Source organism: Lytechinus pictus, chromosome 4 (assembly GCF_037042905.1).
Source record: "Lytechinus pictus isolate F3 Inbred chromosome 4, Lp3.0, whole genome shotgun sequence".
In the NCBI taxonomy this organism is placed as follows: domain Eukaryota; kingdom Metazoa; phylum Echinodermata; class Echinoidea; order Temnopleuroida; family Toxopneustidae; genus Lytechinus; species Lytechinus pictus.
Window position 1 is genome coordinate 13,458,636 of NC_087248.1, and position 24,088 is coordinate 13,482,723.

Below are 24,088 nucleotides of genomic sequence, written 5' to 3' on the forward strand. Positions count from 1 at the left end.
TATGTTGCGGATTTCCATCGTACACGGTGGAAAGTTTATCCGTTCTAAAAGATGATATAATTATCACAGTGGACGGATGCTTGATGGATAGAGCGTATGAACACTGATGACGTATGTATGCAACGAGTACACAACGGATGCACAGCGTTTTGCAGCGGATTGCATGATTTGTTTCCTGTTGCAACCTCTTTGCACCCGTAAGTGCAATGGGACCGGGTCTTTACATTTTACATGCGGGTTTCTTCTTTATGGTCAAAATGTCATAGAAAAAACCCCGCTAATGCACTATCAGATATGGTTGGTTAACTGTCGTGCTTATACATTTGTGTACTTACGGTATATGCACATAACAGACACATTGATTGATTGATTTTATTTGTCTCTTTAACAGGAAATTAATTTGTTGTATCTTTTTTTATTTGTGAAAGTAGGGAAGACGAGAGTTACCTATTATTATATTATTGATCGAAAATAACAAAAGAACAACGGTTGAACATGATGAGGAAAACGAAAAAAAATGTAAATGGTTGATCGAAAAGCTAGAACAGCATACCAAGAGAATTTGGATTAAGAAATTAACACATAGAATTGATAATTTTTTGTATAGGGCGTTGCGTCGGCTGGTAGTGGGTAACAACCTTAGCACTTTCACAATATTGTTTCATCCTTGGTTGAATAATATAACTAAAAAATGAATATGAGTCATATGCAGGGGCGTCGTAACCGGACGAAAGTGAGGGGGAGGGTGTCAATCCTCTCTTTGAAATAATAATAACAAAGTGTAAAACGAGGGAAAAATGACCAGCTTATTGTGATTTCCTGCCTTTTTCAGACAACCCTCCCAACTTTTAAGTCCATAGTCCCTCATATTATTGGCTGTTGTTTAATAGCTCTTTTCAAAGACGTACACAAAAGTCTGAGCAGTATTGATATATGAGGAGGGAGAGAGAGAGTGTGTGTGTGTGATAGAGAGAAGGAGAGAGAGAGAGAGAGAGAGGGGTGATGAGAATATTCTCTAATCAGATAAATGATATGCACACGCAACGAAACCAAACCGGTTCATGGTTTCAATTGATGTGTTCCGCCCCGAAGCTTCTCTTCTTTCCTGATCTTAGAAATGATTTAAAACATTTTTGATTTTGATAATACAAATGTTTGAAGAGAATGGGGAAATATGATCTGAGTATGATTAGAAAAGGGCAGAATGGATGTAGGTACATGCTTTGTCGAGGTCCACTGCATAATATATTTGCTGATTATATGGAGTTGTACACCAGGTATTAGAGGAATCGACATGATCGAGGGACTAGCAAAGGAACCTAATGAGGCAAGGAATATATGTTTTTGGCCACGCGGGATGGAAGATATCCTCTTTTAATTGAGTTAGAATCATTACTCTTAAGGTAGTAATTGAATGGTTGATATTGTGTTTTAGATATTTTTGATTGATTGATTGATTCATTTATTTCCACACTTCATAAAAAGAACAATACAGAGTAAAGATGGTATTAAAAAATACAGTACAATATATTCCGATGCATAAAGAGAACATACACTACACAAAACAATATACCAAAATATGAACAATACTTAAATCAGACAAGAAGATAAACAGTATATGTAAATGTGGGGGATCATTTAAAAAGTTAAAAACTTATAACATAATCCCAATTTTGTCAATAAAAGTTTGAGTTTTGCAGAGAAAGACTAAAAAAAAAAAAAAAAAAAAAAAAATTGTAATTGAGGTAACTTAGTTTAGGAAATTAAAGTTTTTGTAGAAGAAATGTTTTAAGTTTATATTTAAATACATTAAGGGATAGAGAACTTTTGACATCTTCAGGGAGACTGTTCCAGAATACAGGACCATTATGAATTATTGACTTTCGGGATAATGATAATTTCCCACATGATACACGGTAATCAGATTTTCTTCTAGTATCATAATTGTGAATATCAGAATTTTTACAAAATAAAGAATCAAAATTTATTGGAAGTAATTTCTTATAGTATAAATACATAAAGATACCAAGATTGTAACTATATAATTCATACACAGGCAATATTTTAAACTTAAGAAAGAGTGGAGCAGTGTGAGCTCTGAAACTAGAATAAGATATCATTCTGATTACTCTTTTTTGTAAAACTAAAGTTCTATCTAATAAATATTTATTTGAAGACCCCCAAACAATAATTCCATAATTGAGATATGACAAAATTAAAGTGTTATAAAGCATTAAGAGAATATTTTGTGGGACAAATTCACGTAATCTATTTAAAACACCTATATTTCTAGAAATGAGGGAGTTTATTTTGTTAACATGACTTTTCCATTTTAAATTATCATCAATGTGAATTCCAAGAAATTTTACACTCTCCACCCTTTCTACTTCAGTATCATTAATATATAATTTAACAGATTTTTTATCTACATTGTTTCTACTGATGATCATAAAATTTGTTTTCTGAATATTCAAAGCTAAATTATTAACAGAGAACCATTCCTGTACTTTATTAAGTTCAATATTCATATTTTGTTGTAAATAACCTATGTCACTGTGGCAAAAAAATATATTTGTGTCGTCAGCAAAAAGAACAAATTTTAATAAATTAGAACAGAGATGAAGATCATTAACATATATAAGGAAAAGAAGAGGACCGAGGATTGAACCCTGCGGTACGCCTATTGATACTTTCTTGAACGAAGAATGACATGAATTATAAAGAACACATTGCTTTCTATTACTTAAATAATTGTGTATTAATTTAAGGGAAATACCTCGTATTCCATAAAAAGATAATTTACTAAGCAATATGTCATGGTTAATACAATCAAACGCCTTTTTTAGATCAATGAACACTCCAAACGTTATTTCGTTATTCTCATAAGCATTTATAATGTCATTTAAAGAATCTATCAGAGCATGAGATGTACAATGTTTTTCTCTAAAACCAAATTGTTTTTGATAAAGTATATGATTATTGTTAAAATATGTAATTAGCCTAGTATAAATACATTTCTCCAGCATTTTGGAGAAACATGATAATAAGGAAATTGGTCTATAATTTGAGAAAACATTTTTTGAACCAGATTTATATACAGGAATAACTTGTGATATTTTACAACTATCAGGAAATATACCTTCTTGAATACATAAATTGAAAATAAAGCATAATGGTTTACATAAAATATGAATTGTCCTTTTTACAACAACATTTTCAACGCCATCAATTCCTGGGGCTTTTCCATTCTGTAAACAATTTGCAATGTTAATAATTTCCTGTTCTGTAATTGGTATGAGAAATAAAGAACAAGGCAGGGTGTTTTTCAGGTAAAAACTATAATCAATATTGCCTCTTGCAATGTTGTTAGTGATAGTATGTCCAATATTGGTAAAATATTAGTTAAATGCAAGTGCAATGTCATTTTCATTTCTGATTTCTATTTCATTATACCTAAAAACTAAGTTATTATCAGAGGTTTCAGGTTTCTGTTTGTTTAATAAACCATTTATAACTTTCCATGTTTTGCAAAGATTGTTTTTTACTTTATTAAATTTAGAGTAATAAAATTCTTGTTTAGTTTTTCTAACAAGACTCACATATTTATTCTTAAAAGATTTATATTTTGCCTTTTTAATATCCGTAGGTTTCTTTATGAAGTTTGCATACAACCTGTTCTTCTTTCTATACATACGTTTGAGTGTAATATTAAACCAATCATTCTTTTGTTTTCGGCTTACTATTTCTTTTAATGGGAAACTAATTTCATATATTTCAAGAATAATTTTCATGAATTCATCATAGAGCAAGCTAGGGTCAGCAATATTGTGACTGTCATAAATACAAGAAAAGTCAAACTCTGATATTCTTTGTAAGAACCTAAGGATGCCATCTTCAGTAATTTGCCGTTTATGAAATTTTTTACTCGACTTCGTTGGCAACGAATAATCAAAAATAGAAAATATTGGATAATGATCAGAAACATCACAGATAACAGAACCATAATAAAGGTTACATGAGTTATTAACAAAAATATTATCAATTAAAGTTGACGAAGTTTGAGTAATCCTGATGGGTAGACTTATTAGTGGGGAAAAAGAAAATGATGACATCATTTCAAGAAATTCATTAACATAATTCAATTGATCAATCTTTTTTTTAATTTTTTTTATAAGTATTTTGTTTTAAGTATTTTGTCATCATTCCACAAATAGATGAAACGAATTTACCTTATCTAATGGAAAGATCCAGCATACATACATGACAGAGGTCAATGAACTCGCTTGCCAATTCCTGTTCTGCTGTGAAACTTTTGGAAGATTAGCCTAATTAAAAAATCACTTTCTGTAGTCCCAAGTGTAAAGAGATAAAGAATCCTCGTTATGAATGTGATGGATAATGATGATGGGAAATGAAGAGAAAAAGGAATGAAGTGTGTGAGTATTGTTTATATATTTCATTTCATAATTGAACATGTTATTAGGCCTCATAGATATATATCTAGAAAAATGAAATGAAACAAAAGGATGTTATCGTTTGAATATTATATTTCATGATGATTATGACCATGAACAGTTGAGAAAACTTAAGAAAAACAATGTGGTAGGGTGGAAACAGAAATATGTTGGAAGATAATTATGAAAAATTTATCATTATTTATCTTAAGACAATATTGCTGAACGCCATGATTATCCTGAACACATAGTCATCATTATCTGATAAATATTATAGCTATAGTCATCATCATTATCACCACCATCACCGTCATCTTGAAATAATCAATATCATCAATGTCATTATCATTATCATCATCACAACCATCATCACTTTTTTTAATGATTGCGATGGTAAAAGTTATAATCATAATCATCATTACACTATCCATTATTGTCAACACAATTAATATAAATTTATCATCATCATTAAGACCTTCATTATTTCCATCATCGTTTCATCCTCTTTCTCCTCATCATTATTAGTTTCAACATTGTGCTTCATACTTATTATGATCACCACCCTGACAAATCATAACTTATTTCATGATTAATTATCATAATCATTTTAGTAACGATCATTAAAATCATAAGTCTTGTCATTTTTATCATGGGCATCCCGTAAAACATCGTACAAGACTTAGTCCGTTTACCACTAAAATTCAATGAAACCACCATTTATTTAGCTTTCAAAATGTACAGTATTTATTTTACAGTGTGCAGCATTGGCGATGTACAAACGGCATTTTTTAACCAAATAAATCCAGAATAGCTCCATCTTTTGAAAGCTTGATCTTCATAATTGTAAAGCCGTAGCCTTTCGTTCTCATAACATTTCAGCGTCTGCCCTTTTTCTGACGTTGCATTTATTTAAGTGGAAGCCATGGGACTGTAAGTATAATACAAGATGTATAGACAAAGAACCTTTAGACTCAAGTCTAAGAGATGCAAAAAAGAAAGAAAGAAAGAAATCTAACACTTTTATATATGGATATATGCATGATGTAACTGGACTATTATACAAAAGAATCGACAGTCTCGTTTTAATAGCCTACAATACATGTTGGTTCATCTTCCCAGGTAACCGAGTTTCATTCTCGTATGTCGACAATCAACAATCAATAAATGTAATTAAGTGCTCTTGCTATGGGCGGTGGAGTGAAATAACATGTCAATCACTTATAAGTGAACTCTCTTTTAGATTCATTGACCGGTTGTTTCATCGATCAATTGATTGATTCTATCAATCAGGTATACACATAACAATTATAGGATTTTGTGAGTCGACAAACTTCGACAAGCCAGTCCATGATGGCCGGTGTGGCTTTAATATTTTCGATTCAATAATAATAACAATATCATGAACTATCGTTCTAACTAAATCGAAGTAAATATTGACAAGCAGTTTGCAGCTACAAACTATGCCAAACAAGTCTTGAACACCAAGGTAGCAAGATGAGTAGAAAGAAAAATAAATAAAAAGTAAATAAAGAAACAAAGAAAAAAAGACATATACATTTGTTAGAATATTATTAATAATATTAATTAATTTGATAAATATGGCTTTATAGTGTAAGTAGGTAAAGTTTGCTTCAACGGATGATAAGAGCTAAAATAAGCACATGCACGTACACAATAACATGATGCCCCTTGGCACACCCTCAACATACCTAGACAGGCCTCATTAACTAAAATTCACTACCACCTACTCATAAACGATGTTTGTTACCTTACAGCGCAGCGTGAGAGAATCTCATAACATTCAAAATTTATCAATTTAACATAAAAATACCACATTCGATTGTTAACACGTTAGTAACCTTTTTCATCCAATGTGTACGACTGAGAAAAATTTACCTTTAAAAGAACGAACTAACTTTATAAGGTCTTATCTAAAACAATCATGAAGTATATACATCTAAAAAGGTACCGTTAACATTATACAGTTTTACACATAGAAAGTACAGAACGGATGTCATTTGAGAACTATACTTATATATCACGCACAGTAAGATGATATTGCTTATATTTAGAATTTCTAAGGCTGTCAGATAATTCAGGGGGTCAAGGTTCCGTAAAAGTTCGAGGATTACAAACACCTCTGTGGAATTGCTAAGTGCTTTGAAAAAAAAATTAATAACCAAAGCTGAATAATGATTAATAAAATAAAATAATTCAATTGCCTTCATTCACTTGTGGAGAGACGGTGACGCTTTAGCAATATTAGTAATTGACATAAAGCCCTTCATCATCAACTAATTCATCAGTTGGATTTGCAATGTTGTTCTCATAGAGGTCTGTAAGACTCATACCACAATCCTTATCATGTTCCAGAATGTTGGGTTCTTCATTGAGTTTGCATCTGCGGGTTAGACCGAGATCTAGTCCTGGAGACCTGGGGTCATCATAGTCTGACTCTAAAACTCTAATTCTGTTCGTCTTTCTGCTCATATCCGGTTTTGAGTACAACAAATCCATATCTGCGTCCGTTTGAGCGGCTTTCTTCAATCTCGCAGATGAAGAATTCCGTGGTATTTTGCCTGGTCTAACAGAAGCTGAAAATGATGCCTGTACATGGGGTTGATCTTTTGGTGATGGACTTGGATGCTGGATTGATATCGCATGTGAATTCAATTGGTCTATATCGACATCCCCAGGAGCACCTTTGATATCATCTACAGAACAATATACAGAATCCGGGCTATCAGGGTAAGCCTCAGAATCATACTTCGTGAACCCAATGGCACCCGAGAGATCCCCATCATTTGAAGTGGACTTTGAGGGTAGATGGCCAAAGCAGTGGCTCTCGGGTTCCCTCTGCTTGTGCACCAGCGCCTCATGATCTGTACGAAATGAACCGGACACCTTTACGTCCTGACTTTGCTGCAGATTTCCATGATCTTTTATAGCCTCAGAAGTGACAGCTCCTCGAATTATGGTGTTATGAGATCTATGTCGGGTCGATAACAAGTCTAAGTTCACCATACCACCAGATATGTCAGAATGTTGAGTGTTAACGAAAACCCCTGTTGAAGCCGTCGGTAGTGATTCGTGCACTGTTTTTCCAAGGCAGGGAAGATATTTTCTTAAAGCACGGTAAAAACAAGTGATAAAGCCAGTTACAATACAACATAATATCGAGAGGCCTAATGTAACCAAAACCCAAATAGGGATTTTCCTTGCTTCGATGTCTCGATCGGAATTCTCGTCCACTACTTTGCTAACAGTTCTTTCTGTGGAAGTACTTCCGGTGTTTGATTCTACATCTTCAAGACTATTTCGGTTGGATACGTTTTTACATTTAGCATTCATGATTGCACAATTTGCGTTCCCTTCAGGTGTGTCAAATGTAGACAGTGAAACGTTGCACTCTTTTTCTTGGATAAAATTGCCAATGTTTCGTAAGAGAACTGTCTTATTTTTACTCGGCACACCTGGTCCACAAAATAAAGAAAGACGCCCTTCATGGACAAATGATACAGTGTTGTTCGGTGACAGTGGAATTAGAATACTTCCATTGGTGTACCAAAGAACATCAGCGTCAGTTTCTCCTTCCGGGCAACATTCAAAAAAAGAATGCAGACGGAGATCTTGGACGAAATGAAATGAGCAGGTATTATTGTTAGACTTGTCTTTATTATTAATGAGGCACACGCTTGGCATAACTCGACCATTATGTACGTCTTCAATAGACGAGTAAACACTGAATATGTTGGTTGAGTTAAAATCTCCATCAATATTCATATCACTAGTCCCATACTCATATAGAACCTGATCCCCGACCAGCAGTTGAACTTGATCCCCGACGTTCACCTGCATCCATTCACAGGACATCTGCAATCTCCGGGTCTCTTGGTCGTAGAGTGTTGAGCAGACAGGTTCTGTGCTTTCGATGGTTATATTGAACGACGCAATGGTGCAAAGCTTTTGATCCTTGTGATGAATTTTAAGCACGTACTCTCCTGAATCGCTAGGTTCAGAAAAAGCGATCGACAAGTTGATCGTTCGTTCTCCTGCTACATTTGTCAACTTATAACGGTCCCTGTTGATAGTTTCTTTGTCGACATCATCGAGCAGTTGATTCTTCTCATCTACCCATTTTGCCCATACGATTGACTGATTCTCATTCAAGGGGTCCTCAAGAAGGAATTGTACAGAAACATTCCGTCCGTCTACGGCTCCTAATGAGCGTTCCTGCCTGGCACCACACAAAAATGATACATATTCGCACTGTCCAGCGTGGAAGATGCTTTCAAGAAGGACAATTACATAAATTATTGAAGTAATTGCCATGTTGAATCGAAATGATTCCTCACATCAGGGTTCAATATTTTGCTTCTATGATCACATAAATCCTGATATGACTTCTTTCATGAAAAACTTTAATTCCTGCACGAAGAAAAAAAAAACCTGGTTGATCGATGAAATAAACAGAATTGATATACAAGGAAATGATATGAAGTATCATATTGAACAGCAGAAAGGTTTAACAATGCAATAAATCTGTAACACGCAATGTCTTACAACTGAGTGGTTCGAATTGAAGATCGGTTGTAGTTATATCTCTCTTATTACGAGAGAGAAATAAGAGATATCAATGATTTTATGATTGTTTGTATGCATGCATCAAAACTAGTCTCAGTTTCGTTAGTCCATAAATCAAATGAAGTGACTTGATAATATGCGGAAAATTACATGGCATCACGAATCAATACCTTTTGTTTGTAGAATATGAAAAGTGAAACCAGTAATTAAAAATATGAAACAATTGCTAGTTAAGCACTTTGCATCAATATGTAAATGCTGTATATATAAATATATCATTTCCCTATTTCACTAGAGAAAATACTCTTGATCGCTTTAAAGCTTATAAAGGTGTATCGCTCCATTTTAGTTGTATTTAACAGTCTTTGTCATTTCATAAAATATAGCTGTACACGTACACATTTTGTGCTAGTTAATGAAACTTATCATTTGTTCACAAAATATTTTAAAATGAAACCTCAAAACTTTGGGCTATCCACTACAGCCTTCAGAACAAAGGTTTAAATCTTCTCCCAACACATATACAATTTTGTGATCCCATGCATGGTAGTTCTGTGTATATCAAGGTATTTCTGTTTGTAATTATTATTTGCCGTAAACCAGTTGACATTTTTACCAGATGGTAGTGATGATGATGATGGTGCTGATGATGACGATGATGATGATGAAGATGATGATGATGATGAAGATGATGATGATGATAATGATGGTGATGATGATGATGATTATGATGATGATAAAGATTGTGATGGTAGTGGTGATGATGATGGTGATGAGGAGGAGGAGCAGGAGGAGAGTTACAATTGATCCAATCAATTGTAACTCTATGGAAATCCAAGAGTGTCATAATTTTTTCTACAGGAAATTTGCAAAATGGCCTTTGTAAATAAAGGAGATCACATCAAATCGTCAAGAAATCGATGAATTTATGGATATACATTCATATCTAGATTTTGTTTAGAAATAAACATGCATTTTATATGTTGACTTTGCTGGCTTTCCATAGTTGCGATTGATTAAATCAATTGCAACTCTTTGTAAGACGGGGCCCTGATCAGATATAAACAAGGAAAGGCTCATGAAATTTGTAATGATATCATTTTGAAGGTGATAGATAGACCTTTTCATTCTTTTGGAAACTGTTAGGCCACCAAACCATAAAAGTAGTGATTCTTGATTCAATTCATGTTGAATTATCACAAAAAATGAGCGAGGTGCACACACAAAAAAATAAAAGCTTCTACAGGTTGTATGAAATGTAAGTAAAATTGTCACTAGCGATCCCACATTTAGAATCATGCACGTAATGAGGGGGGGGGGGGTGAGAAGTGTTCTCGAGTTTTGTTCCTCGCCCTATGGGAAGAGATCGCCACGCCCCCGCTCTGTCGTGACGAAAAATGGCATGAAATCACCGCGCATCCCGTTCATATTTATATGGCATGTAAAACACAGCAATGCAAAACTTAAAAATGACTAGGGTCCATTAACACAAAGATTTGCGATTAATCGTACGCTTGATATTCAAGATAAACTGTGTATTGTTGTGAATGCTATCAATCGTGGAAAGTTTTCTACGATGATAGCTAGGCTTTGTGTTACGGGCCCCAGATTCGCGCATGATCGTTTGTTATCCTAGTTCCAAAATCATTTATTTTGAGAGGCTACCAATTGATAACCATATTAATCATCAGTTTTAATACTTTGGTTGACATATGGGCCATATAGACAACAGTGACTTGATAAATTGCGTGTTCTGCACACCTATTGACAACACTGAAAGTATCACGGATCTTATTTTTAAAAAGTGACCTGGTCAGACGCTTTATTGCATTAATATTTTAATGCATTTCTTTTCATGTTTGCAGGAAACGTAATCAGTAATTGCGAAAAGTTGCAACAACCTTTTAATGTTCACAGCCACAACAGCTCCTCAAATATTTTTCCTAAAATAAATCTAATGAAAGGAGCTTGCCATAAATGACGCGAACATTGTAAAGAGTTAGTTTTCATTAGCGGAATGAGTTCTAAATTTTCCTTGCAAAACCAGAATGATGGAGCATTGATATGTAAAGCATCGGACTCTAATAAAAAAAAAAACTTTCATAACTTTGGCATTATAAAATCAAAGAAATGCAAAATTTGAATTAGTTAAGCAAACTTAAAAAAACCCTTAGATTAATTTGGAAGAATAACATGAAAAACCGTTTAATCTCTACTTCTTAAGCATAGGGCAACTGGAAAACCCAGAAGGAGCTGAAATATTCGAAAGTGCTACCAGTACAAAGTTTGCCATTATATTGATGATCAAGTACTTAGAGCTGTAATCGCATGCAGGCTATCACCCTCTTCAGCGAGAGGTGCTTCTTTAGTTTCGTTGGCTTTGATTCTTTGAAAGAATTCTTCTCCAGGAACCCTTGGGTCGTCATATTCAAACTCCTCAGATATGTTTGTCTTAGTCTTCCGACTTATATCAGCCTTTGCGTAGAGTTTGTCTCCATCCAAAATTAAATCGAACGACGATGTTGCCTCCGGTTTCAGGTTCAATGGATTGGAGTGATGTACATTTTGTTCAGTAGCGTGAAGCAAGATTTGGTCAGATCCCAAATGTGAAACCTCGATTCCCGTACCTATTATATCCTTCTGGACATCATCAACTGTACAGTATGTATTGTCCGGATTTGTCGCTCCTTCGGTTGTTGAAAGGACAGCTATTGCGTTGTTGTGAACGGTCTTAACCTCACCGAAACTGTTATTGCGATTCAGTAGAATAATGTTTTCGTCACCGGCATTTACTCGTCGGATGCCGTGTTTCTGATTCAACGCTGTCAACGTGCGCCGCTCGGGAAGTTCCGGAGGATTGTTTTGTCGGTTAGGGGATATCCTTGTCAGGTTATTTTTGATGCAACTGTTTACTTGTCGCTGATTGCCAGACTGTGGTTGTTCAGGGACTCTGTCACTTCTCGGCCGTGACAATGGGATTGAAAGGTTCATGCCAACAGAATCAGTGCTTTCGTTCTGGACTGCCACCGTATCAGTGATGTGAATATGATTGTTCTTCTCATTCCGTTTTATGATGAGGTTTCTGTGACATTTGCTGAAGCAGCCACAAATGGATAATATTAATGTCACTGTTGATATCACCACAACTGAATATAGCAATATATCCCTTTTAGTTGCTGGTTGCTGGGTTGCAAGTGGATTTGTTGGGGCGTTCACACTACTCCCATTCCAATTATTTACATCACATGAGCTAGGACCACAGTACTTCAATATATTGGTGCCGTTCTCATGACACAATTTTTTGCATTTTAGCTTTTCTCGATTCTTAGTATCTTTTATTATCACAAGATAATGGCCTTTCTTTTCCCAAATGATAACATCAATTTGCTCGATATCAATCACAGGTACGTTGTTTGAATTACTAGATGCAAGCAGGTTACATTGCGTATCAAAATAACACAACGAAAATTCTGAGTTTCTGCATATGCTTCGTCCAATAGCATCAGTTACAGATTGATTCTTACTTATCAAACATGTTTGAAACGTAGTAAATCCACATTTTTGAGTCCTCTTCTCCCTGCCACTTAGTACAGAACATCCGGTTGGCACGCCATTCTGGTCAAATATATTTTGAACAGGAATGTGTGCGGTTAGTTTATTTGATAAATTAAAATTACCACCGAAATTCATCTCACTGGTTTCATACTCATACAGCACCTGATTACCTGCTACAAGTTGAGCCTGATCCCCTTTTCTCACCTGTAACCACTGACAAGACATTAGGAATTTACCACTGCTTGTATTGAAGAGCGTAGAACATACAGGTGGTGTACTTTCTATTGTTAGGTTCAGCTTTGCAAGAATACAAAGCGACTGAGAATCATGTTGAATCCTGATCACATGTTGTCCAGAATCACTTTCTTCAGTGAACACGATACCTATTTCTAACTGGGTCTCGTTAATCTCATCCAACTTGTAACGATTGACATAAAGGGATGAGTTGGTATAGCATTGCAAAGAATTATTCAGTAGTTTTTCACATCGCTGCACCACTTCTCTTTTTATCCACACAAGAGACTGGGGGCTTTTGACGGGATCTTGCAGATTGAATTTGAGAGAAATATTCTGCCCTTCAACCATCTTCTTTGACACTTGCTGATTCTGGTTACACCATAATGAATCGTCATTAGAAAAGGATGGTTGGATGAAGAATTCCACAGAACAAAGTAGAAAAAATATTGCCCTATGTTGAACTCCGATAGTCCGTCGAGACATGACGGTTGCACTTATAAAAAGTTATGGAAAAGTTGACTTTGCTTGAACTATCACGTGAAGGTCTAAGATCGCTAGAGAATGGGACATCTTAGGAAACAATGTTGCAATGCGAAACATAGCCTTCAATGTTACTACTTGTTGAAGACGGTGACTTGCTTAACATGTTTAAAAGGGGAGGAGCTTGTGTTATATTCTATCCTATCACTGCCCCTGAAGCCACGTGACCAAAACCAAACAGCAGAAATAATCAATTGTACGACACAAATAAGAGTTCATATCCAATAACGCGAGTTAAGAACCGACCTTTTATAAAGACAAGCAATCCTCTTCCGGTTTTTATTCTGATTATTTTTTTAAATGCATATCGCACAAAAGAATGAGAACCAAAATCATTAAATTGCCATGAACGAGTACTGATCTTTTTCGCTCGTTTAGTTTCGTTTAATTCATCAACTGGCAATTGCAACTTCCGTTCATGGTTACGAGCTTATGTTTCTTTATATATATTTATATTGTGGAAATGGGGCTCTTTCTAAACAAAAAAGAAAAAAAATAACTTTCCCTTTCTTGTTAAGCTATTCAATATTGTTACACTGATCATTACCCTGGCAAGGCATTAAATAATAGTTCTTTCATTCTTATCTTTGTAAGTTATTGGATGCACTTCTTACAATTCTATGGTCGGCTTGTTCCCGACATAATCTAAACATAGCTGTCCCGGGGAAATAGATATAGGAATTTTACATATATGAGGGTTAGGGAAAATTCAAATGAAGACAAACATTTTTTTTCAAATAATTTTAACAAGAATATGAAATAAAACGTGATAAGCCCTATGATTAATATTGTTCTATCGGCAAAGTAAAAGAATATATGCGAGGTTTTACAGCATTTATTTATTACCAAAAATAAGAAGCTCATTTCAAATCCAATGCACATATGAAATAATAATAATAATAATAAAAAAAATAATAGGGACGAATCCGTATAACAGAATCCCGAAGCATAGTAAAGTTTGAAATCAAGTGAAATTTGCCAAAAATGTACCTTAACAACATTTCCTGTCCCAATAGACCCTATAAAGGTTTTTAAAATCAGTCGAATGTGTTGATAAAAGAAGTGCTACACAGATGTGTTCATATACAAGTCACTCTCAGTTGTTGATTCATCTGTTGGATTCGTTATGTTGTTGCCATAGATATGGTTTTCTTGATCGATCCTCGGGGCACGTGGATGGAGGCCATCTTCTGGAAAAAGAAGAAAGTCATCTTCAGGAAACGCTCCTCTACTCGCACCTCTCTGCGCAGATGTCGATTTCTTTGTTTTCTGGCTCAAGTCAGGTTTCGCGTAGAGTGCATCTAAGTTATGCTTTAGTAAATTTGTAGCCATCATTTCATCTCTAGATGTGGTCTCCGATTCCGATGAGGAACGTGGGAGCCCAACAGTAGAAGATCCCTGGTTGTTATCGGCTGTCATTGCTAGTGCCCCTGTCTGATCGTCACCCATTGATGTCGAATCCCTGTGAAGACCCTGTTCCATATCCCTTCTTAAAACATACCTTTTACTGAGGTTTCTGGTTAAACAACATTTCATGATGAAAGCACTAGCAACACACCCAAGTGCTAATGTTGATATTGCAGCCACTGCTATCTTAATGAATTGTTTTGTTGAATTCGTTGTTGGTTTTAGCACGCCAGTATTATTAGTGGTAGTAGGACTATATATACCGGTGGTAGGTTCTGCCAAATTGTTTCCAATATCGCTCGAAATCGAATTAGCATTTGAAAAATTCACCAGTAAAACTTTACATTGTTGGTCTGCTTTAAATTGGAAGAAAAGTTGCTGAAAGTTCAATTTGGAAGTTGAACATTCATTTTTAGCGTATTTTCTTATGTCAAAAAATGTCATATTAATAATGTTTGAATGCTGCTCTTCATTCAAAACACAGAAGGAAATCACACCATTTACAATTGTTGAATTGTAGTTTTCTGAAAAAGGAACAAGTGATTCATTGTTATAAACAAGCATAGTAGATCTGCTCTCTTCATTGGCGCAACATTTTAAGTTTTCACTAACATCAAGTCCGTTATACTTAGCTGTGACAAGGGGGAGGAATTTACATTCTTCTTTCCCCTTTCCATTTGTGTGTGAAACAATGCATTTCTCTGGTAGGGGGATTTCATGAAGAATATCATCAAGGCCAATGTATGTACTAAAACGATGTGTTATATTGAAGGAGCCCTTGAAATTCGATTCTTCAATCTGATGTTCAAAGATCATTTCATTGTCTACCTCAAAGTGTGCTCGATCCCCTTTGTTCATTTGCACCCATTGGCAAGACATCTGTAATCTTTTGTTTTCTTCGTCGAATTGTGTGACACATTTCGGACGTGGGATTTCGACTGTTATATTAAGCAGAAGAGCCGTGCAGAGTGACTGTGTACCGTGGTTAACAGTTACTACATGGTGCCCTGAATCATTACTCTCAATGTATAGAAGAAACAAATCAAAAGTGTCGTTTGCAACTTCGACCAATCGGTAACGACTTACGTCAAGATCCCCGTCGTCTTGATCTAAAGACTTATTCCGTTGTTTAATCAACATTGATTCACCTTTTCTCCACACCAATGACTGAGTCCCGACTAATGGATCTTTCAAATAAAATTTCCTAGAGAAGTTTTGTCCACTCCAAACGTCCAAATCTTCATTCTGAGTTTTGCCACACCAAAATGGATCGTCATCAGAGACACTGGCGTGAAAAGTGGTCTGCATGACAATTAATGTCAAAAGCATTCTGCACGCTAAAAAGTATTTCGTTGGAAACATGTTTGTAAAATATATGAACAATCCAGAATTCACTTGTAATGTGTACATCTAAGTAGAGCGCCAATACATAATAGCCGCATGAACAAGGGTAACCTTTCACGTGCAGCAAATAACAATAACACTATATGGATTGTCGTTCTGTAGAAGGTAAGCCTTTGAGCAGACATTGGAGAAGCGCTAGACTTTGTTACCAAATACAAATGATATGTGGAGCACATCAGAGGAAATCAGATTAAGATATGAACCTATAGAATGGGGAAGTATATGGGCGGAGCGTGGACCGATAGAGACGACCTACCTCTCCACCTTTCATCATTGGTTGAATGTTGAAATATATTTATCAATGCATATCAAAATAGATAACCTAATGTAAATTGGAAGCAATCAATTTTCTCAGGATTGATGATAAATATGCATCTCTCTAATTTGATTTATCATCATAAACCAGTTATCATAATGATCTGATTGTGAAACCGAAGGTCATTATTTTCCGGTGTCATAATTTATTAAGCAGAGGCCATTTCCCACGGTACTGACGTCTACAAAAATAAAGTGTTACATGAAATAATTAATATTATGTTAGAGGATTCGTTATAAGGTTGTTCCTTTCTTGTGATCACTCTGATACTTAAGCAAAATGTATACTTTGCTGCTGTTTTTTCAGGAATTTGACATGTTATGTAATCTATGGATTTTCGTGAGGAAATGAATTAAGATTGGAATTTGACTTGAATAAAAATTGAATTGCAGTGTTCGTGAATATTTTCTGATTCTGGTTTGAAGAATTGATGTTAATATTGCATATGCTGTTAAAGATGACCGAATATACCACCACACAGTCACATACTTTGTTCAACGATTTATCAATATACCCTTCCCAGCTGGTCATCATTTGTGAGAAAGCAGTCGGGCAACTCCATAAAAATGTAATCTAACCACCTGGAAGTGGTCATTTCCAGAGATATTATTAGTTTGCATCTGTGTTATAGTTCGTGCGAAGAAACCACTGATTGCTCACGCGAATAACCCTCTATCAATCGAAGTTTATATTTCTCCTCCTCATATAACAAGGAGAGAGGGAATTTTAATTATTTGTAAAAGAAAAAACACAAGGATTGCTTGTAGTAAAAAGGGATATAAAATGCAGCATCTGAAATGCACACGCATATTCCTTTTTCAACATATACACACACCCGTTCTCCCACTCTCTCTTCCTCACACACGCATCCACTCGCAATCACCCTAACACCGTATACACCACACAAGCATACCGCCCTAACTTATAATTGCTTCGGGTATTATTCAAAATAAACCAAACTACCATTCGATGTTTTTTTAGATTTTGGAGCCGTAAATCATAAGGTTTTATAGTTGAAAGTTATATATTCATACTTCAATTCAATCTTTTCATGATACTTAATGCTTTTCTGTTATTAAGAGGTCACTCTTGTCCAAACAATGACAAACTGCACTACTAACAAAATAGGAAAAAGCACATGCAAAGAAATGAGACATGCTAGTAACGACTAATTTTTTTTCCACAGATATTTCTTCTTTATCAATGTATAATAGTACGGAATATTTATAAGGCGCTTGATACGGGCTTTTCTAAGTGAACTGCTCTCTGCTATATTATAACTGGTCCCTTAATAAATTTGGTCTACTAATAAATTACATGTAAGTCCACCTAAATTTACCAATTCTCAAGTGGGTCATCATCTGTTGAAATGACAAGTTTTGAGCAGGGACTTAAATCGACCCACAAGCTTTATGTTTATAAACGCGTAAATCATTCCACAAAGAAGGATTAATTACATTGTTTATCCATCTTATTTATTTAATACATTTTGAATTTGCATATTGATACGTTTTCAACTGCACATTGTAATGTTATGACTAAAAATGACATGTTTTGAGATGTCAATTAGCAATGCGGGGGTTCAAAGATGGTTTCGAACTATTCCATATATTATTCAAACACAAATTTAAACGCATTGCAGGCATCATTATAAATATACATTTAACGAATTTTAAATCGGTGATTCAATTGTATACAGTGATAGTTATTATTGAATGAATTTTTATTCAATAACTTATTGATTACCTTTTCCGTGATACAAATAGCACGGGTTATTCATATTATGCAATTTCTTAAAGGAGTATTTCACACAAGGGCATGGCAATGTTTAATACGTTGCAGTAAAGTATTATAGAGTAATAAAACATGTATGCGAATATAATGGTAAACATGAATATGCACACTAAGCTAGTTATGCAGTGAAAACGTATACAACAAATTTCCATGCACTAAGGGTACTAGTCTTGAGAAGAAAACCTTATTTATTATTTATCAAGAAAAAGTTATCAGGTTCGATACCCATTTCATGATACACACAAGTAATCATTTAAACATATATTTATTTATTTTTGATATTTGTACAGGGTGGCACACATCACCAACTTGGTGGTCTTCATTGTGGCCCTGTTAACAAAAAAATAAACAAATAATGTCACTAATGATAATAATAGGCAAGTAATGAACCAAATACAATACAATAATAAACAATATGTACAGGCACAAAATGTATGCAAACATGTCATAAGAAAAAAATATTGGTATCCCTAGCAATTATGATCATTGGATAATCATTCAACTTTGACCCTTTGAATTGAATTTGTGAATTTTGAAGGTAGAACATACAAATACCATAATTAGAACGGAAAATAAATCAAACATCAAGAGTGAGAAAATGATTACAAATCAACACATATATATTTAAACGCGTTTGTGCTTACAACTTTGCATCCTATTTAAGCTATTGTATATCTCTTTAAAAACTAAAACAAATAAGCTTCGCCTCGGCCTTATAAAAGTTTTGCTTGCTCATGCAATCTTCCCAAATTATGCTTCCAGTAAGAAATTCGGTTGTTTAGAATGCACTATTGCTCTTGTGAACACGCACACACACAAAAAACTTGATAAAATTAAATTAAGTAAGCGATGGATAATATAGTTTATTTACAATTGAATGCAATTTTCATCTACAAACAAGCTCGTTTTCTTACAGTGCTGCTTGGATTGATTTGGATTTACATTGAAGTGAGCTTCAATCTTGTGATTAGGGATGGGAATTAATGCATTCAAGTTACGCATTCCTTCAGGAAATGTTATCATATAGCCAAGAGCATTTATTCAAATCAAAGAAAAGAAGAAGAATTCATGTACAGATCAGCATCAAATGTAGGTTGGTTTATACGGTTGTCTCTATCACTGTCATCCGTGTGGCTCGTGAAGTCTTCGGTCGGTACCGATGCGTAGAGATGATCATCAGATTGCGAAAGACTGTCTTGTGGACCGTCTCTAGTCATGGTAGTTGCATCAGTTGGAGTAATATCATGAACATGATGATCTACATGGTCGCAATATTGTCTACTCTGTGGTACAGATTGAGACTCTTTCCCCGTGTTTCTAGTTTTCTTGGACATGTCTGGGTGAGCATACATGGCTTCCAACTCTCGTGCAGATGGTTTCTGGTTTCCAACAGCTTTTTCAATGGGGGTTGGTGTTTTGTCAGGCGAAGGTAAGGGGTTGTCTTTGTCAACATCAAGACGATCCCCTTCGTTATCTTCAGGTGATTGAAGTGGTCTCAGAATAGGCGAATCCTTTTGAGGTTGGTTTGTTCTCCCGATGATCCTGGTAGTGTTATCATATATTGAAGAATAAGCACCGTCCAACTCTGGTATCATCGATACTAGATGGTCAGTAGAGTGCTTTGCAACATTGTCCCTTTTGCATGGGTCCCCTGCCCCCTTACCATCACCAGTGGTGTGAATGACTGAAACATTATTGGTAGACATGCATTTTCCTGGATATGACTCTTTCATGTCATTGGGGATAAGACGAATTTGAGAGTTTTCGAGATTTTGTAGCTTAGTCTTCATTCTATCTGGTTCTCGGATGTTTATGTCTAATGTCGATTGCTGATGAGAGACCGACTCATCGGTATCAATGTCCACGTCTTCTTGAGGTTGCTGCGATGAAAAGGTGATCGTGTCATGAGGTCTTGAATCATCAACGTCATCGTCTTCCCCTGAAGCTAAATACGCGAGTGTACACGTAGCATTTGACCTTTGTTCTCTTACCAGATATTTACCTTTCCGTTGAAAGTAATAGAAACATAACATGACAACAATAATTGTAATACTTAGGATATATCCAGGTGTTGCAATGGCTGCCAGTGGTATCAGCCTATCGGTCCCTACGTTCTTAGGATTTGTCGACTCTATCGGAGGGCTACCTTCACTGGTTGCGGGGATATGAATTTCTTTACTTGGCCGATCCGTTGTTGATTGTAAATCCATATTTGTTACATTCACGATAATGGTTTCACATCTTAGTTCACTTCTCGCATCGAGTGGATATTTGCTTTCGCTTGCAGATTTACCTGAGATAAAAAAGCGATCACGTTCAAACTTTGAGAAGTCTAAAATAATAATGTTATGGATAATTGGTTTCGCGGAATCATTGCTTCCAAGACATACGAATGCAATATTGTTGCTGACATTGTGGAGTGATAACATAACGTAGCTAGCATTTTTCCACCATATCAATGGAGTACTTTCATTCTCAACGCAGCAATCAAGTCTAACCTGTCCCCCTCTGTTGTTCTCTACCATACTGCGCTGTGGAGTGACAAATGCGCACGTTTCTCCTATGTCGCCTATAGCATTGGCAACAACACAAACATAGTCATCGTTAACCATATCTTCAATACTGATATAAACACTGAATCCATTAGTGAGGTTGGGATTGTTATCCAGGTTTTCACCTGTAGATCTATCTTCAGCCAACAGTCGATTACCGGCTCGTAATTCTGCGTGGTGGTTACTGCTAATCTGTGTCCACTGACAGGACAGTTCAACCTTCGCTCTATGTTGGTCCAACAAAGAGGTACAATTGTTTTTGGTATCAATAACTGACAAGGTGAATATCAAGGCTGTACATTTTGTCATGCCTTCTTCATTTAGAATAATGATGTGTTGTCCAGAATCCTCTTGATGTGCAGATGCAATCAGGAGCTCCAAGGTACAGTTTGAGAATGACTTATTCAGCCTATAACGTGAATTAACAGAGGACTCATTACTTGTACACTGCAGAGTGTTATTACAGGTCATACTCCATGATGCATGTGGTGCTATCCAATTCAGGGTTTGATTTTCAAGGATAGGGCATTGAAGATTGAATGAAATAAAAACGTCTTGATGATTCAATACTTCGACCGATTCAAACTTGTATTTACAGTTTTCGCCAGTGTTTTCACTTAATGAATAGATTCGAACAAAGGTATCTAGAATGATCAAAAGTAACAATTTATTTACTCTTGGAAAACGTTGTCTACCCTCCATCTTGATGTTTTAGAGTACACTTTACTTCAAACATGTGCCACAATCACAAGTAATATGGCAAGTTTATCAACGGAAATTAACAAGCAAACTCCGTTCTTTAAATGTACCACAGAAGTCATATCCTAAAACATATATTAGCCGACAGCGACGTACAAGAATAACAATGATGGGTAGGAATAACCATAATAGCAGGTCATGTTCCTTTTCTGTATCCTTTATTAGGTATCGTTAGAGTCCTATCATTCATTTAAATGTTTTATTTAAATGACTTTCCCACTTCCTCCTGCCGATTCTGCGGTGCATCATTTTTCGTTGAGTATCAGAGAGTAAAATAAGTATGACGTAGTATGCACGGATGATCCAAAATAATGCACAATATCATTTCAATCTTCGCTTCCCCGTTTGTTCGTGAAGACTTTGAAGCCCCCAATCACTGTATGAAGACTTTCGGAACAGCACTATTGTGGATGACGAACTATATCTATGTACGTCATGATCTTAATGTTTACGCAAAAGTTAGCATGGAAATCAAATGAAACTTACTCTCATTAAAAATGATCCGCCCATTTTTTTTTGCTGTTGATGAATATACCACTTGAAGATATGACATATATGCCTTTCGAACAAAAGTAAATGTCAATCAAATTCTAGAAGTGGGAGTGGATTGTCTTTTAGGTCTGGGAATTATACGGAAGATTGAATGAGGAGTGAGTATTCTCTTCTTCACAGATTAAACTGTCATGTTTATTAATCGGATGCAATTAAGCCAAATCTTACACGCAATGTATCTTGCAAAGAAACTGATAGATTCATGGTTTCAATGGTCGACTGCCCTTGTGTCATGGTGATCTTTCTTCTGTTTCGACGTGAGAGAAGCAATTTATAGAAATAGAATAGTATCACTAAAGCAATTGTGAGTGAGGGTGTATGCGTTTGTGTTTGGGGAGGGTTAGTGGACGTTTGGCAAGTAAGGTCTTGTAAGAATTCATGTAGGTCTTGGACCATGTTCCGTCTGCTTGAAGATTGCACACCTCTGGTAATTAGTTGTATATCAGCTGGGCGTTTACCAGCAAAAAAAAAGGTGTCTTGCCGAGCTCCTACAGGAGTTACCATGAACAGAAACAGAAACAAAAATTCCAAATATTTCCATATTTGTGAACTATTTTCATTGACCATTGATATTATACACTATTCTTAAATATCATATTCTTTATGTCAATGTAAAACTGTATATGAATATAGTGCCCAGACTAAAGTCTAATGTTTGAATCTAATTTTATAATTTTATAAATATGATTTATAGACCTACACGTCCGCGTAATATAAGGTTTCGCTTCATCGGATGCTTTAAAACAAACACTCAAATACTCTGGAAGAAAGTAACAATTTACAAGGAAAAATGTCTTATGTCTTTTAATTTTGTATTTATTACTGAACAAAAATCACAGGTTAGAGACATTATAATAGATTTCATTGGTATCAAGTGATGGAAAAAACAATTTATCGTGTTTGTGATCCCTACAAAATGAATTTACAGTCACCCTGACCAAAGAAGGATCAGGAAATAGCATTATGGATAAAATATACATACCAATCCGTGAGAAAAGGGACGGCGTAATTTTTATTCCCCAAACTTACGGTATGAATATATATACATGTATATATATATGTATATAAATATACAAATATATTTTTATAAACATAGTGAACAGAAATCAGAAACTATTGTTCAAAATGACTAAGTGTCACCGTGGTATTACACTAAATCGAAAGTTTTCTGGATATCTTTCAAGATTTATGCAAAAAAAATATTTTGATGAAATGATTTTTGGATAATAACTTTCACAGATCTCTAATTGGGAGGGGGGGGGGGGGTCATGGCTTCTTTTTTATATGCCTGTTTGACCCACCAAGTGCACATTGCAGATGGCACAAAAGCACCAGAATGTTTGCATTCATTGAGTAATTGTGTATGGAAACTGGTCGACTGTGAAATACAAACAAACTGTCATTAAATGAACTCTTACATTAAAAACAATAACAATTTAGAAATGTCTTGTGATCAAATAACAACTCTTGTGAATTACAAATTTCCAAAGGTATGGAGTCCTTATGCCATAATTGGTCATAAAAAGCTTATCACAAGTAATGGAAAGTAATAATTGTATATTTCACAAGTTGTATGATACCCACGAACTGAAGTGTATATTCTAGGACTAAACCTGGGAAACCACCAAAGTGGGATGAGGGTGAGAGCAAGAATGATATCTGGTGATATACGTTTGGTACTAAGTAAGGCATTTCAACCTGTAATGAAATGTGGACCTCCCAAAAGTGAAGGTTAATAGTGAAACATAATAAACCTATCAACATACAGTACATCAATATACAATAGTAGTGAGAGGTACTCTAATGTCGACCTTCTAATATGCATGTCAGTTTCTTTTACGCAAGGGAGCAAAGCGACTGACTAAGGTATTCGTCAATTTAACTTTGAAACTTTACATCATACATTACACGTGTTAGCCTATGTCACAGAGTGC

At 35.3% G+C, this 24,088-nt stretch overlaps 2 protein-coding genes across 3 annotated transcripts in view; one reads left to right on the forward strand and one right to left on the reverse strand.

The window, feature by feature from the left end:
• The window catches only part of LOC129258983 (xaa-Pro aminopeptidase 1-like), a 115,851-nt gene that overhangs the window by 27,509 nt on the left and 64,254 nt on the right, over window positions 1-24,088 (forward strand). The window lies entirely within an intron of this gene.
• LOC135153983 (uncharacterized) lies at window positions 5,180-8,786 on the reverse strand. Its single transcript, XM_064098983.1, has 2 exons — window positions 6,010-8,786; window positions 5,180-5,544 (listed from the first exon to the last, which is right to left on the reverse strand). The coding sequence occupies exon 1, from the start codon at window positions 8,784-8,786 to the stop codon at window positions 6,717-6,719; it is 2,070 nt and encodes a 689-aa protein (XP_063955053.1). The 3' UTR covers window positions 5,180-5,544; window positions 6,010-6,716.